General features: G+C 44.8%; 1 protein-coding gene across 2 annotated transcripts in view; it reads left to right on the top strand.

Moving 5' to 3' along the window:
• The window catches only part of nrp1a (neuropilin 1a), a 64,052-nt gene extending 48,125 nt beyond the window's left edge, over nucleotides 1-15,927 (top strand). Inside the window, exons 9-18 of one of the 2 annotated variants that reach the window (XM_005918440.3) lie at nucleotides 606-750; nucleotides 4,453-4,784; nucleotides 6,065-6,209; nucleotides 9,237-9,347; nucleotides 10,049-10,099; nucleotides 11,971-12,114; nucleotides 12,207-12,484; nucleotides 12,576-12,672; nucleotides 12,797-12,847; nucleotides 12,947-15,927. In XM_005918440.3, the coding sequence (XP_005918502.1) occupies nucleotides 606-750; nucleotides 4,453-4,784; nucleotides 6,065-6,209; nucleotides 9,237-9,347; nucleotides 10,049-10,099; nucleotides 11,971-12,114; nucleotides 12,207-12,484; nucleotides 12,576-12,672; nucleotides 12,797-12,847; nucleotides 12,947-13,230 (1,638 nt within the window). In that variant the 3' untranslated portion in view covers nucleotides 13,231-15,927. The remainder of the gene's footprint in view (nucleotides 1-605; nucleotides 751-4,452; nucleotides 4,785-6,064; nucleotides 6,210-9,236; nucleotides 9,348-10,048; nucleotides 10,100-11,970; nucleotides 12,115-12,206; nucleotides 12,485-12,575; nucleotides 12,673-12,796; nucleotides 12,848-12,946) is intronic. The other variant, XM_005918441.3, reaches the window with a different exon arrangement.
• The last annotated feature ends 324 nt before the right edge of the window (nucleotides 15,928-16,251 follow it).

The raw sequence follows: 16,251 nt of genomic DNA on the forward strand, positions 1-16,251 counted from the left end.
TACTTTAGAGTTGATTAACCAAACTACCAAACTTACTGCCTTTCTAACTCTTTTCCATCCTGCTCACTTCAGCTGGGTTCCTCTTTGCCTCATTGCCGCTAAGTCACGGAGGTCAGGAGGTCATGTGGTCACTGCTGTGATTCAATTACCCGGAATGAACTGTGACGGACTGCGGGGAGTTGTTTGGCTGGGTGGCCAGCCTACTCATATGATGCTAGTAAACTGTCAACAGACCTAAGGGGGGGACAGTGACGTCTGTGACCTTTCAACAAGACACTGCAGTAAAACCTCCAACTGATCAGGAAACAGAGGACAGTGAAAGAGCATCTTGAGCCAATCTGGTATATCTCGTCTCAGGTTTCATAGTCACATTACCCAGCCTGTGGGGGCTGCTACATATGGAGAAAGAGGAAACATTTAAACCATCTCATTAAAAAAGTGGCCATAAAACTTGCCTTCCAATGCTACATCTTGTGTAAACTTAATGCAGATGAAGGCCGATCTCTGAGCTCCAGTGAATTCTGTCGCCGTCTCGTAGAAATTCTGCATCTCAGCAGCTCAGCATATTCTATTGATAACTTACTTCCCTCCTGCATCTTTCACAGGTTTTCCAAGGCAACACCAACCCAACTGACGTTGCCAAGACGAAGCTTCCCAAGCCCACGCTGACGCGCTTCGTTCGGATACGTCCCGTTACCTGGGAAACAGGCATCGCACTGCGCTTCGAGGTGTACGGCTGTAAGATATCAGGTTGGTTGCTGCTGAGATCACATACACATTCATACAGTGACTCCATATTCCATTTTCATACGCCTAATCAGCTTACACCACAGACTCTAGTCAGAATTTCTGCTCTCTTGTGGCAACCTAGTTGATATTTCCCATCCAGGCCTCACTGGTGCAAACACCTCCCTCCTTATCTGCTTCCTTTAAGGCTAAAGCAAGCTGTTGCATAATAGAGAAGTGGTGCATGAAGAAGGATTGCCTATTTATGTCTCCCCATGTTTAGATGTACCTCATCCAATATATATGAAGCCAACAGCTTGCAGGCAGAGTGAGCTGAAGCCGGGTGGGCTCTGTTTGGGCCCATCCCTCCTGCAGATCTTTCCTCAGCCTCCTCTTTAGTCTGGCTTTGCTTTTAAAGCTTTGATTTTGTTTGTCTCATCTTTGCCTTTTTTTTTTTGTTGATGTTATTTTAATGTGTGGTATGTGCATGTGTGTGCGGCTCCCTTTCGTATGGTTTTTAGCACATCTGCCTGACTCTCTACGGGATTATGAACATGTGTATTGAATTCTAATTAGCACTTGGATGTGTGTTTTGTTCCCCTGCACTTACAAATGAAGTGGACAGGGACAAAATATATGAAAGTAAGCCTCTTGTATTTTTTTCCAATGTTGTGAGCGCCCAGGATTAAAATTAGGGGTGGAATTATTTGCAGCCAGCTAAATGTGAGCCGGTCGAGTGTTGTTTTTTAAAAAAAACTTTTAATGGAGCTTTGTAGCTCTCTGGTACATATTCAGAGCACTGTGGGTACAGCAGGGTTACAGATGGGGCGTGTGTTTCGGGGCGCACGACCAGACCGCTGCGCAGAGCATAAACACATCACAGGATCGAAGTCACCACAGGGCCTCGGGAATGACGTCAGCACCCCTGGGTGCTCTGAAGACACTGCCAGCTTCACTGCATGCTAGAAAGAAAACGAGAAGCTCTGAGGCTCTTGAGGGCTGCATAAACTCAGTGACTCACTCCGTTCTACACTTAGTTACAAATCCTTGATACAAGATCTTGAGTAACTAGTGCTTTTAAAGTGCTCTTAAAGTTCATCGCCGCTTTTCTCACCAATAAAGGACTTTTCAAATCTGCATTTTTTCCAAGTTTTCCCCTTCCAGTTTTTCTTTAAAGCCATAACTTAGGCATCACAGGAGAGGAGGAGTAAAATCCCAGAATGCGGCAAGATGTTCTCCCTTAAATCATCATGGTCGCGTGCCGATCTAAACAGCTACTCATTAATGAACAAGATCCGCCACCCTGTTGTTAGTAAATATGCCGTGGTGTATAAATATCACTGATAAACCACCGATGCTCCACCCAAACCCTGAGCATGGCCCACATAGCCACGTATCACCTTGTGCTTGCTCCCCTGGGTGTGCCGCTGCGTGCATGGCATCGCAGCTGAAGTCAATTAACAGCTCCAGATGACCCAGGCACTCGGGCAGAGCGTCTAAGCTCAGATCAGTGTCTCTCACACGCACTATCACACATGTGTACCTTTCTCTGTATCCTCCCACTTCAAAGGGGGTTCAGTATGCCTTTGCTCTGCCAGGGCCCAGCTCACTGATCGCTCTCAAACAGATTCTGGCCAAAGATGAAAGAAAGTGGGAGAAAAATAAAACAGTCGAGGAGCATTCGCACAGCCAGCATTTGTTACATGAGCTCCAATTTGGACCTTTTCGAGAATGCGGGAGCAGAGATTTGTCCCACGGGTTCTCACAGGAGCCGGTTTAGATAACTGGAGACAGAGAAAAAGAGAGAGAAAGACAAGTCTGAACGGGGCCTTGTTTTCTCCAAGTTTTCGCTGACTTTTCCCAGATGCAGCTACGCTATTGATTCCTGCTGCGGTACAGTGCACGCTCTGTCTCATACAGACACAGAAGATGTAATAATGCTGGGATTTATCCCTCCGTGGGAGCCAGATAGTAAATATATTATTGCTTAGCACAGGTCTCTGACTCAGTGTCTTGGGATTAAGTGCTGGAGGAAAGATAGGACGAGACACACAGGAAGATTTAAGCCCAATAAAAGCTGCTAATACAAGTGTCAGACTTCGAGTGGCAGCTCGTGGAAAACTTTTGTGGACTCCTGTGGATTTTTTCTAGCTATGCAAAGAAGAATTTCTGAAGTATATAATATTTACTGCAGTCTCTCTATCGCGCTGCAGTTCAACCTTCTGTTTGGGTGGGGCAGCCAATTAAAGGACAGATAGCTTTAAGTAAAGGTGACCTCTCACTTTAAGAGAGAGGAGAGCTAAAATGGCTTGTTTCAGACATAATGTGGACTGAGGCCCAGCAAACATTGGGATTATTTTTAATTATGAATCATGCAAAGTTACTCTAGTAGAGAATGTAAATGCAAAGCTGGAAGAGAGTGTAATCACTCTCCTTTACAGTGTTTACAGCATAAGTAAGTTGCTGTGCATGACTTTTACAACATCTCAAAAAGACAATCCCGTCTTGGGTTCAGAACTATTGTGTCCTTATCAATCACTCGCATGGTACAAAATTATTTCACAGATTTCACAAAACATTTGATAAAAGAATATGAACATAATTATGTCTATCTACAGATAAAGCATAACTTTCTCCTTAGGTCAGTTCATACAGCTAAAAATTACAATAATCCTAAATTCAGAGCAGCCCACCAGTGTGACAGAGCTTTAAAAACTTATTATCTGAGACAAATTTGTTTTTATTTTCACATGTAGTGTTAGAGTTTGCTGGGTTTTGACTGTTGTTGCTGGGTTTTGACTGTTCTAACCAGAAATTTCTACATCCATGTACAGTCAATAAGTTTTCATTGGAATTATATCTGGCCACCTTTCGTATAATATCAAGGCAAAAACATGAAAATGGACAAAAAAAAGTTTAAGGTTAAGGCATTCAGATGGTTCTACAAGCAGTAGCGACGAATTGGTGCCCTTCGACTTCATTATACAAGGGGATGTCACTGGAAACAAGGCTTGAGAAAAGAAAATGAAAAAAAAAAACCCAGCTTTCTCTCTTTTAAACAAACTGGAGATGGAATCAAAGATCATAAAATATACAAAAAGTTAAGCTAGAGATGATCACAGAGGTAGAATAAAAAAAATAATACAATGAAAGAGGAGAAAAAAGTTTGGAACTTTGGACAGGAAACAACAAGGTGTTCAAAGATGCAGCCCCACAGATGTTAACAGCTGCGGAGCAGAAGGTAGACGAGTGCAGCAGCAGCAGCAGATAAAACACAAAGAGAATGTGTTTTGTGTGTATATGAGTCTATAGAGGGAGGGGCAGAGAGATGAAAAGAAAAACTGCTCCCAGAATGCAGGAGATGGAAACACCAACAGAGAGGAGGGTTTTAATTGGCTGCCTGGAGACAACCGCTTCAGGCAGAAGAATTAGTATGCATGAGATCTGCAGGCAGAGAGACACAGAGAAAGAGAATAGAGGCAGAGATCACAGTAACATCACAACGAGTTTGGGGAATAGTTGTCCTCACTTTGACTTTGACTATCCATGACGATGCCCCTGTATGAACTCAAATTCACTGAAGCAGAGCCGTGGCAAGCCTGATGCTGAACCTCAAGCCTTTGGATGCAGATCGCATGTTTTATTTTTCCATCTATCCGCTCTCTAGGTTTTCTTTCGTTTGTGTCAAAAAGCTAAGCACCTTTTGCTTTCCCATTTGCCTTTCAGAGTACCCGTGTTCAGGCATGCTGGGCATGGTATCAGGCTTGATTAATGACAACCAGATCACCGCGTCCTCCCATACAGACCGGAGCTGGGTACCAGAGAATGCTCGCTTGCTAACAAGTAGGACAGGATGGACCCTGCTGCCCCAGCCACAGCCTTTCACTAATGAGTGGCTGCAGGTGGATCTCGGCGAGGAGAAGCTAGTGAGGGGCTTGATCATCCAGGGAGGGAAGCACCGAGAAAACAAGGTGTTCATGAAGAAGTTCCGCCTGGGCTACAGCAACAATGGCTCGGACTGGAGGATGGTGCTCGACACCAGTGGAAACAGGCCGAAGGTGGGTTTTTCTCTCTTACCTTGCACAGTGCCCAACAATACTTGGGTATGTGTTCAGTTCTGCTATCAAATCAGAAGATTAGTCATAATCAAAGCTCTCTTGTATCATTTTTCAATTCATGCACCCAGGATTTTTTTTTTTCAAGAGCAAGGATTGGAATTGACGTTTTGATTTAACAGAGGTTTTACCTTCAGCACTGTGGAAAATGATTTGAATACCAACTTCTAAAAATGTCTCTTAGACACGTCAGAGCATCGATTGTGATTATGACGCATTTAGTCAATTTTCACCCGACTACGCGCCGGGCAGTTGTGAGTCATTGAACAGTCATTGTGAGTCAATTTTAGGAGTGCTTTGAATCACATTAGGATAAGCATCTTGAGTCTCTCAGAGTCCTTCCCCCTGTTCTCTCCTCCTGCTTTGTATTCTGCATGACACACACACACACCGTTCAACCCTTTCAATGGATAGTGAAACCTCTCCAGAGAGGAAGGAGGGGTGAAAGGGAGTCAGAGGGATGAGAGAGGAAAGAACGGGCAACAGTCGAGAAGTGACCAGAGATTTATCTCCCAGTGGCACTGCCTTGCGCTGAAGGCATACTTGCCAACACTTTGCTCGATGCATGCACACACTTACACACAAAGTATGTAAGTGTGTGCATACTCGTGGATGCAGGCACACACACCTCCGAGAAGAGCTGCAACAGCTCGTCCCCAATTACAAGTGTCCCTGACAGGGCATAAATCTGATCCAGATGGGCTGATGGTTGATTTATGAAGGGAGTGAGGAGGATCCATATCCCGGCTGTCCTAGTTAGTGTCCTTTCTCCTCTTGCCTAAGAGTTTCCCAGCATCTAAGGCTCACCAGGCGTCTTCACGTGATCAAACCCATTAATCCGCTTCCGTCATTCCTCTATCTCTTTCTTGGCTTGCTTCTCCCACACTGCCTCCTCTTTTCCTTCGTTTATACCTTCCCACATGGAGGACCGGAGAAAGAGTTAAAGGAGCAGAAAGTTACCCTTGTCAGAGGTGTGAGTCATACTGTCTTTGCCACTGGACTCCTGTGTCACTCACCTAGTCTGTGCTTTGGATATCAGCAAGATTACACATCTGGTCAGCTTATTTATTTATTTTACTTTTCATCTGTCCACCTACCCAAAACAACCAACCCTCTGTATCCATTTTCAGAACGTAGGAGTAATTTTGCTGTAGGGTACCTGCATTTGGGGGGCTGTAGCAGTCAATACTAATCTTTATCACTCTTGCCCTTTTCCCTGCCAGATATTTGAAGGCAACAGCAATTATGACACTCCTGAACTGAGGACCGTGGAGCCTCTGCTGACCCGTTTTGTCAGGATTTACCCAGAGAGGGCCACTCCTGCTGGGATGGGCCTGCGGCTGGAGCTGCTGGGCTGCGAGATTGAAGGTAAAGCTCAAAAACATGTAGGACTTTCAATAAAATCGATTGCATTGTGTGTCCTCTGTCTAAAATGCTCCTTTCTGTTTTGATGCACAAAACTATAAAAGAAATAGAGTAGTATTTCTATTGACGCTGGTGACATTTCCACCCGTGGTGCTCATTTCTCCACCAGCAACAATTATGTGTTTACCAGTGGTGGCAAAGTTACTCCCCCAGAGTGAAACCTTTCTTCGAGCAGTTGACATTTTCAGCTATAGTGATGCTTTTAGTCACGAAAATGACATTTTCACTCCCGTAGTTGACGCCAAGACTGTCTTCGATTGTGTTTCATTTTCTCCCCGTGATGATAACCTTAGTGGGCACACCTAGACCTCTCAGACTACATGCTCACATCTGACGTGTGTTGACTCACACGCAGGTGAGCAGTCTATCATCCTAGCTAATGGCATGGCTGTGAGGAGCTAGCGCGTCATGTCTTTGCCACAGTCCTGTTTATTTGAAGACGTGCATGAGCGCTCCCTATGTCGAGCCCACAGCTGTCCAGCTCCTGCTCTATATCCTTACAAGGGATAGTTGTCTTGTCTCCCTGTAACATCAAAGCTGCCCCCAATAGCTAGCCACTTCTACAGGGGATCAAATGAAAGCCCACCTGGCCCACTAGGATTATTGCATCCTGGCCCTCATCGCACTCTTCCCAACCTCGGCACGTCTTTCTTCTTTCAAAGGACTGCGCCCACTTTGCTATCTTTAAAATTACCATTATTTTTTTTCCAGCTCTTTATCTGCCTCTCTCAAAGCTGATGTAGCACAAAAAACGCTCAGCAATATAAGCACACGGAGCATCCTAGCCCTAAGTGGATTTGCATATTGGATTTCAGGGAGGCCCATTCTCTTGTAAGCCTCATGGACTCCCACCGGGAGCTTTAGTCAGATGATAATGCTTGTTTTCGCTGTTAATGCCAAATACACACAAACTCGCACAGATTTATGCACACAGACCAACCGCAATCACCTTGCCAAACATGTGGTTACAGTAAACTGTACACAGTCGGGTGAGTGCACAGGCAGGTGCGTCTCCTAGTGTGTACAAATGTGTTTGTGTGTGTATGTGTGTAGCAAGCCGTAGCAGAAGGCCGAAATCCTCATTTCTATGAGAGGCTCCCCTGACGCAGCGCTGACCCCATCCCTGACCTTTCCCACCCTGAATCTGACAGGAGCTGATCTGCCTCATATTTCATCTAGCAGAGAGAGCGAGCAAGAGCATTGGCTCACACACATGCACAAACACACTCAATCGCTCTCACGCACAACTACAGATATTGTACACATTTTTCAAGATGCTTGCCCCTGTCTGTCTTCGCCTCCCTTTTGTCGCCTCTCTCCTCATTCCTTCTCCTCGGCCTGCACTGAGGAAGCCAGTTTAATCCTCAGACAATGCAAACACTTATGAAAGGTTTGGACTACAGGAAGTGTTTTGTAGCTCCTATAACTATTGGAGGAAATACACTTTTTTGTGCGGCCATACAGTGCAGGAAGAAGGACTATCAAAAGTTCTTGGAACCCTGTTCGAAGAGCAGCGTTTCAAAGCTGCATACAAACTGGAAGGAATTTGTGGTGACATAGTGACCAGAGACCAGAGGCTGTAGTCAGGACCCACAATAAACTTTCAAGCAAGTGAAACTACCGAAGACAGTGAAGAATACTGTTGATTTACAGAGAGTCACCAAGGCAACCTGAGCCTGAAATACCAGCAAGAGACAAGCTGGCAGTTTCAAACTGATGCGCAATGAGCAAATCGTTTCCAGTGCTCCTACTTCAGGGTTTGGACTCTCCAAGCACAGGAAGTGATGTCAGTGACATGAATGAATGTGGGTTAGTTTAGATGTAAGCATACTTCGTTGCAGATACTGGCTGATATAAATTTAAAATCATCCAAGAATATATGTCATGTCAGCTGTGTAAGGAAGAGCTGTAAAGTTGAAACAAAGCGTGTAAAAACAGAACAACGGTGAAGTCCAAGCTTTTTTAAGACTATGTGTGACGGGGGGAAAATGCAACACAATGTTCACTCGTCAAAGCAAAACTGTCCTCCCACATTTCCTCTCACCTTGAGCTTCTCCACACAGTGAAGCAGTGACTGATGAGAAGAAAGTAAAAAATCCCCAAAGCTCTGTGTGTGTAAAAACTTGTCCTGACAAATGGCTATTTTGTCTGCGCCACACAGTTATACCCTGCTTTTACAACTCTGTTGTAATCCTGACACTTACAACACAACAAACACACGCTCAGTCTTGTTTTGTTTGCAGATGTTTCTTTGTCAGCTGCTAGCTTGCTATCACGCCATTAGCGGCCCTACAGAAGTGGGAAAGCATATAAAAAAGACCTTAGAAGACATGTAGTTGTTGGGGAAGTTCCTCAGTGTGCAGATACCCTCAAGGAGTCCCGAGAAATATTGGGTCTGAAATCTCCAAAAGGCACACCGCTGTGTGGCACTGGACCATGGAGCGGATTTTGGGCCTTTCCCACATCCAAGTGAAGCAGGGCCATAATGATAGACTGGAATGGCCCTGCCTATATCCAGTCCCAAGTCCTGTTACTCCACCTTCTAGTTTCAAAGCCTTACGCACCATGTATTCGCTTCAGCTCTATTTATACACCCACACCTCCACAGCTTGATGAAAGGATGGATACTAATAGCTCAGTTCTACACTAACGCTCAGCATGGAACTGTGAGCACAGCAATCGAGCTTACAGAAATATATTTCACTGTTTCTTCTTCTTTTCTTTCCTTTTCTGTTTTTGTTTAAACTATATGTTTAAATCGTAGGCTTGAAAAGAAGGATTTCAGACAATTAACAAAAATAAATGTGATGCTATTCAATAGATACTAGCCTTAAAAACAAAGGAAAACACTGTAACTTTTTTTAAAGTAGTCGAAAAATCCCTTAAGCTAAAATCAGTGCACTTTCCATGTTTAACCTGTAATCTAACCTGTATTGTTTCCTCTCTCTCTCTTCGCCGTCACCTCTCCAGCTCCAACACTCCCGCCAACCACCGCAATCCCGAGCACCACCCCGTCTGACGAGTGTGATGACGACCAGGCGAGCTGCCACAGTGGCACAGGTGATGACTACGACGTGACAGGTGCTAACATCGCCTTCATGAGACTGCGACCAGCCCCTTCCCCTAAACCCTCCCTTCCCTAATTTCCCCTTGCTTTTGCTGTGGCTGGCACTCGATCGTCTCCCTCGATTCTGCGCCATCACAGCTTCTGTAGCATCGCTGCCGCAGTCAGATTTTGATACCAAACCCAGTCTTCCATGTACTGTACCCTGCACACTGGCAAGCATGCATGCACCCTCGTGTGTCCTGGCAGCCACACAACTCTAATTTGCTGCGCCCCCGTTGCTACCACCTCCTCCTCTTCAGTCTACCACTTCTTACCTTAAGCTCTGAGCGCTCACCAGAAAGCATTGCTGCATTTGCACCTGAAATCAATTCACCCACATCTGTTCTCTATCATTTCATCTCTCACTTGCTTTTTGCTCTAGCTCCCCCCCTCTACTCACTCCTAGCTTACTTTTCCTTCTAACCAGTCAACTATCTCAGCCTGCACCCCCCATTAACCAGCAGTCTCCAATGATGAGCATGGCACTGTCTCAGTCATGTGTATTGTATAAGTTCTTCCTGCTAGGAATACCAGAAAAAAGGCATTCATAAGAAAGAAGCCAGAGACACGGCATGCGTTGATACGCCAAGTTTAGCTAGCATGGTTACTTATTTAAAATGAAACTTAGCTCATTGCAAACCTAGGCTAACTGTGCTAACATTCTGTATTGTGACAGGTGGTAACATGATGCCAGAGAGCACTACTGCTGAAATGGATACCATCCCAGGTGAGCAAAAGATACCATATATACATATTTTTAAGGTCAGTGCTTTCAAAGTTTGCACATCAGAGTGATGAAACATACAGCGGGGCAAATGTTTAACTGCTCATGGTTTGTTCTGAATTAATTTCATGAATTCATCAAGAGACACACCTGAGATAATGATTGCCAGCCTCTCTCCTCTGATATGTGTCTGTTATTAAAGCTGATGATATGGCCCTGAGAGGCTCCCGCTGACAGGGTAAAGGGAGGCTACGTGATGCAAGACTAGCCGATGATTAGCACTGGTGCTCTGCTGCTGCCTTCTCAGCATAATCGCTAATCACCAGGCTGACACGACACACACACAGAGCGCACACAGACCTGTACAAGCCAGATGCAAATGACTGGAGGAAGTTAGGTGCACTTTGGGGCCCACATGCATGGACAGACACACATAGCCAGTGTCTCCTACAGCGGGCTGATGAGGCAGCAGTCAAGAAGCAGTGCCCCAGTCTGACCTTGGCTAATGGGCCGTAGGCTCCACCCAACCCCCTTTCTCTCAGTCAGCTGGCTCTGCGGTCTGTCTTCGATTTGGGGCACGAGCGATATTATTAGAGTAGCTCTAAGATGCAAATGTGTGTATGCATTTATGCACATTTTTGTGTGTGTATGTCTGTATGAGTCTAATGAAGTACAGGTAAACTCCTATCTTTTTGACTTTTCATCTCAAGACTCTCAAACCATGCATGTTAATAAGCTGTGTGTGTGTGTCCATGTGAATGTGTGTGTGTGTCATGCACCATGCATCTCAGGGGATATAGTTTCCACTCACATTCATGGAGAAATAAATATATATACATACATAATGGCCAAGTGAGTCACAGGCTCCTCTTAATGGAAAAAAAAAAAGCCAAAGTCGTTTTAATTGGGAATGAAGTTTCTATGGGGAAAATGGTGGCTTGGACCCTGAAATGTGGTTGATATGTGATGGGAATTCCATCCTTTGTGTTTAATGGGTAAATAGCGTCATTGCCTGCAGAAGTTAGTTAAATCCTTCCCATTTTTTAAGGGAATATTAGCTCATAGATTCTGTCATTCAGAGAGTGGTATCTCTAAAGGCATTTCATGTTGGAGAATAAAGCTATGGCTGGCCTCCCAAACATCTCGTTTCCCCAGTGTTCCTTGAAGTCTTTCTTTATCTAATTTGGAAAACACTAAAGCCCGAGCTCCCACACATTTTCTGGCCTCGATGAAGGCTTCTTCGACACGGCGTGTGTCCACAGGGGATGGCATTGTTGGAGTGGGGCCCCGGCGCTGTTACCATAGCTGTCTTCGAATCCCATGTCCCTGCTCTCATTAAAATCGTCAGTTCGCAGCGGGTTGCTATGAATGTTTCCTTTCTCAACTGGGCACGGTGTCCAGGCATCTGTCTTCCTGTCCCTGCCATTGGGGGTTTTGACTCTTCTCAGTGTTCCCGTTTAATGCATTCTTTACATACCCTGTTGCATTCATTAGAAGAGATCATTAAATACAGCCAAGACATAAGGACTGCATGAGGTCTGTGCCATTGGTTCACACTCTTTCTCATGTCAGAACTGTAATTTACCTTTTGTCCGACTCCTGCTTCTCCTTCATGAGTTAGCTGCTTGTATCACCCCCACCTGTAGGACTGTAGGCTTATGTCCCACAGTTATCTGCTGCCCTCTAGTGGTCTGTTCCAGAGCAGAATAAGAGAAGGAAGCTCCAAAGTGTAGCCTGTAGTTATACCATGACAGGCCCTGCGGTCATTGTTCGGATAGAGCCCAGGGCTACAGGCAGCTTCTCCTTTTGTAATAAGCAGAATGATTAAGGTTTTTTTCTCCTGTGACACATGATCTTGATCTTTCTTCACACAGCTTTTCTCTGGTTTGCCTGCGACTTTGGCCGAGCCAATGATCCGTCCTTCTGCAGCTGGACATCGGAGGACACGGGATCTAGGTGGCAGATCCAGTCCAGCGGCACGCCTACCCTCAACATCGGACCCAACATGGACCACACAGGTAAGTACCTCAGATGATAGACTCACAACATCTGACACAGTACATGTGGCATTTTACCTCTGTGTTGCTGATACAAGGGCTTTACATTACAGGTGAACCGGGGAATTTCATCTACACCTTAGCAACCAGCCCCCAAGAGACAGAGGTGGCTCGACTCGTCAGCCCCGTGGTCAGCTCCCCGGACTCGGACCTCTGTGTGTCATTCTGGTACCACATGTTTGGGCCACACATCGGCACACTACACATCAAGCAGCGCAAGCAAACGGAGAAGGGACCTGCAGACGTCCTACTGTGGACAGTCAGCGGCCACCAAGGCAACCGCTGGAGGGAAGGTCGTGTCCTCGTGCCACGCACCAACAAGCCTTATCAGGTAACTGACCCACCTTTTAATTTACCTGTGCTTTTTGTGTGTGTGCTGTCACTCTAGAGGCTCACTTTTTTTTTTTTTTTTTTTTGCCAAGGTGGTGATCGAAAGTCTAGTGGAGAGAAAGAGCTGGGGAGACATTGCTGTGGATGACATTAAGGTTCTCGATGGGATCACACTGCCAGACTGTAAAGGTGAAGCTTTGTGCATAGTTTCAGTGACTTCCTTCAGTTTTTGAACTAAAACAGCACTTTGGCACACAGCTCTGACTGCATTTTGTCATTTAGCTCTGCTTTTAATATGAATTTCTCTTTAAAGATCCCGACGTGCCCACTGAGCCAATATTGCCGGAGGATATTAATGAAATCAGTAAGTCCTTTCACACATCAGGTTTGTTGTGCATTCTAACCTTTTATAGTTTATTTTCTCACTTTTCTTTTTCTCTTCTGCTCCTTGCTTCCTCTCTAGTTCCGGAAAACACAGAATATCCAGACTTTGTGGATAACAACCAGATCCCTGAAGGCAGCATGCTAAAGACGCTTGACCCCATCCTGATCACCATCATCGCCATGTCTGCCCTCGGGGTCTTCCTGGGGGCCATCTGCGGCGTGGTCTTGTACTGCGCCTGCTCACATGGAGGCATGTCGGACAGGAACTTGTCAGCTCTGGAGAACTACAACTTTGAGCTCGTGGACGGCGTCAAGCTAAAGAAAGACAAACTCAATGTACAGAGCTCGTACTCGGAGGCGTGATTCAGGACAGAGCGCATTCATGTGACTGTGTGCGATGGGCCGGGCTCTCGCACGAGACTGTCTGCAGGCATATAATCCCGCCTGTCTGCAAGCAGACGGGCTGCCGATGCCCTCGAATCTCTGGACGAGGGACAGGTTCAGAAACCAACAGGAGGTCTGGACTGATCCATGCTTTTCTCAGGAGCTGCAGTTAAAAAAACAAAAAAAACAGAGCCTACCAGTAAAGGGGGAGGGACACTGTGTACAAATAAAATACAGGAAAAAAAATATGTACAGATGATTCAGATGATATTTTAATTTTCTATTTTGATTTTCATTCATTTTTACAATCGGATGCTGGTGTTGAGACCAATTTATTAATGATGTTTAAAGTATTTATCGTTTTCTGGAAAAAAAAAAAAAAGAAACGTCTTTTTATTATTACCATCAGTTGGTAACGGCTGTTTTCACCTTTTAGAAAGAGACGTATTGACATCCTAAGTGAACCATATCCGGTAAAAACTGTAGATTCGCCCCATGGCGTGGCAAACTGAGTGTGCCGTGAGACATGTACCCTTTCCCCCCCTTTGACCCCTATCACTCTAAAGTGAGGGTCCCATTCATGGCAATGTATGGTTCTGACAGTGCCTTTAATACGTTTTTGTTGGAATCCTCTGTTGATATCGGTGTTTTTTACTGTACTTGGCTTAAGCTATAATGACAGGAAACAGGGGCACATGACCTTAGAAATACCTGCAAAACAGGACAAGAGTTTATCGCAGGTTTTTTTGTTGTTGTATTTGTTTGTTTGTTTTCTGTCCAAAACAAAAACACACACACTGTAAATAAGTTTTAATATATTTTATTGTCCTTTTTTTAAAGAAAGTAAAAAGTAAAAGGAAAAAAAAAGCTACAGTATCCCTTTTGTCATGGGTTTTTGCGTGTGCGTGTGTGTAAATACAATCTCCTGGACTGTTTCGTGGAAGGTGCAGTGTTTCATTTTCAGTCGCTCAGCTGAGCACGATTCGCCCGCTCGCTGACGCTCCAGTGATTTCAATGTGCATTCAAGCCATCTGTCACCGAAACATCCACTTCTCAAAAAGAGCCCCAAGGATGAATGAATCGAGAGGTAGCAAACGCACAAAAACAAAACAAAAAAAAGAGATGAACTCTCACCACTCTTCTTCTTCTGATCACTCATGACCACGCCATATCTCTGCTGTGAGCTGAACTGGTCACTGTGATGTTTTCCAGAACACACTCGTGACAATTTCAGAGGAGGTGGTAAAATATATCAAATATTTGGCAAAAACAAACAAACAAACACCAATCCTCGTTGCTTTGCTTTATCTAAATCCCTCACTGTCTTGTCACTGTGGATTGTTCACCCAGGCAGTGCTATCTGGACAATGCAGCTTGAATGCACTTTGTTTTGCGAGCCCCTCGTGGTAGAAACCTGTAAAAAAGAGGGGTTAACACACTAACTGACGAATGGTGCTATCAGTAATTTAGCCAGACACATGTGTCTCATGATGAAAAAAAAAATTTTAAATAAAAAAGCCCAGTTTGTATTGTCCACATGCTGTAGTGTAGCTCAAGCGCCCCGACCTCCTCCTCTTGGGGGGCTGTGAAGAGTTTTTAACGTGTTTCACGTGTAGCAGCCATAATGTTGTGATGTCAGAGCTGATGTCAAAAAGGACAGGACGCTGGTACAGTGGGTTGGAGTGGGGGTGAGGTGGGGTTGGGGGTGGGAATTGAGCATCGTCACCTGAATCAGACTCCCAGGCCTCTCTCCGTGGCTTTACCAAAGGATGGTTGCCCCCTTATACATACGGTGGAGGGCTGGAGGGGGAGGAGGGGTTCCTCGCCAACACAAAATACCGTGAGACCACAATCCCTCCTCTCCACACCCTTCCCCATGAAAAAATCAAAAAAAGGGGGTAGCCTATGGCAGGACACTTACAGAGAACAGCAACGTGTTTGTTTTTTCTATCTCTTTTTAAGCTTAAAAGAAGTGAAACGTCGCCCAGGTGTGAACTCTTCAATCCCAGGGTGGTGGTGCCCCCCCCCTCCACGAGGCTGCTGGGGCCCCTGAACTCAGTGGGGGGGTTTTGTGCCACAGTCAAAACAATCAAAAAAAAATCAATCCTGGGAGGCGTGGAGTCTTTTTACATGGATGTGCTTTGTATGTTGTGCCGTGGTGAACACACGTTCTCAGCTTGTTCATTTTATTTTTCAGGACCGGGCGACCCTCTCTCCCCTCAGCTTTTACACCGCCCCCTGCCCCTCCCCCACCTGTGCTTTCAGCTGTAGAGCACTGTAGCTGCAGCAGCTAAGGAGAAAGGATACTGTAGCGTGGACTCAAAAGAAATAATGTTGCACTGACAAATATATTTAAGAGGTTTATGTGTTTCTAGCATTCATTTGCAAAAAAAAGAAAAGAAACTGAAGAAAATCAAAAACTGTTTTCTTTTTCTGTTCTTTTTATATATACATGCATATATATATATAGTTTCAGATTATGTGACATAATTCTGAAATGTAAAAATACTGAGATGTTTTCATTATTGAAAAGGCAGAAGAGATTTTTTTTCCTCCCAGCAGTAATGTCCCTCCCCCGTACATTTACATGGCATATTAACCCTTCGTTTTGTACTGTCATTCAGAATTCTGTGCAGATTTTCTTTCTTTCTTTCTTTTTTTTTTTTTTTTTTTTTACAATAACAAGGAATTAAGATTTTTATTTTCAGTACTGCTTCTGTAATTTACTGTTGTGAAGGGCGGGAGGGGAAAGGAATAAACAGCAAAGGCCTTAAAAAATTGAAAAGGGAATTTGTGAGTTGTAATTCAGGCTTTGAAATGTTTTTTTTTTCTTTCTTTTTCTGCTCCAGTCGGACATCCAAACCACGGCCCTGCTGTGAAGGGTTAAACCAGCAGCTTCATAAGCAAGCAGCTCTTTGAAACAGCATCTTTTTTGTTGTTGATGTTTTTGCTTGAGAGTGATGTGAAAGCACTATCAAGGCAACGCAGTGATGTTAAAAG

This window comes from Haplochromis burtoni, unplaced genomic scaffold (assembly GCF_018398535.1).
Source record: "Haplochromis burtoni strain Fernald_Lab_line unplaced genomic scaffold, NCSU_Asbu1 Contig_30, whole genome shotgun sequence".
Taxonomy (NCBI): domain Eukaryota; kingdom Metazoa; phylum Chordata; class Actinopteri; order Cichliformes; family Cichlidae; genus Haplochromis; species Haplochromis burtoni.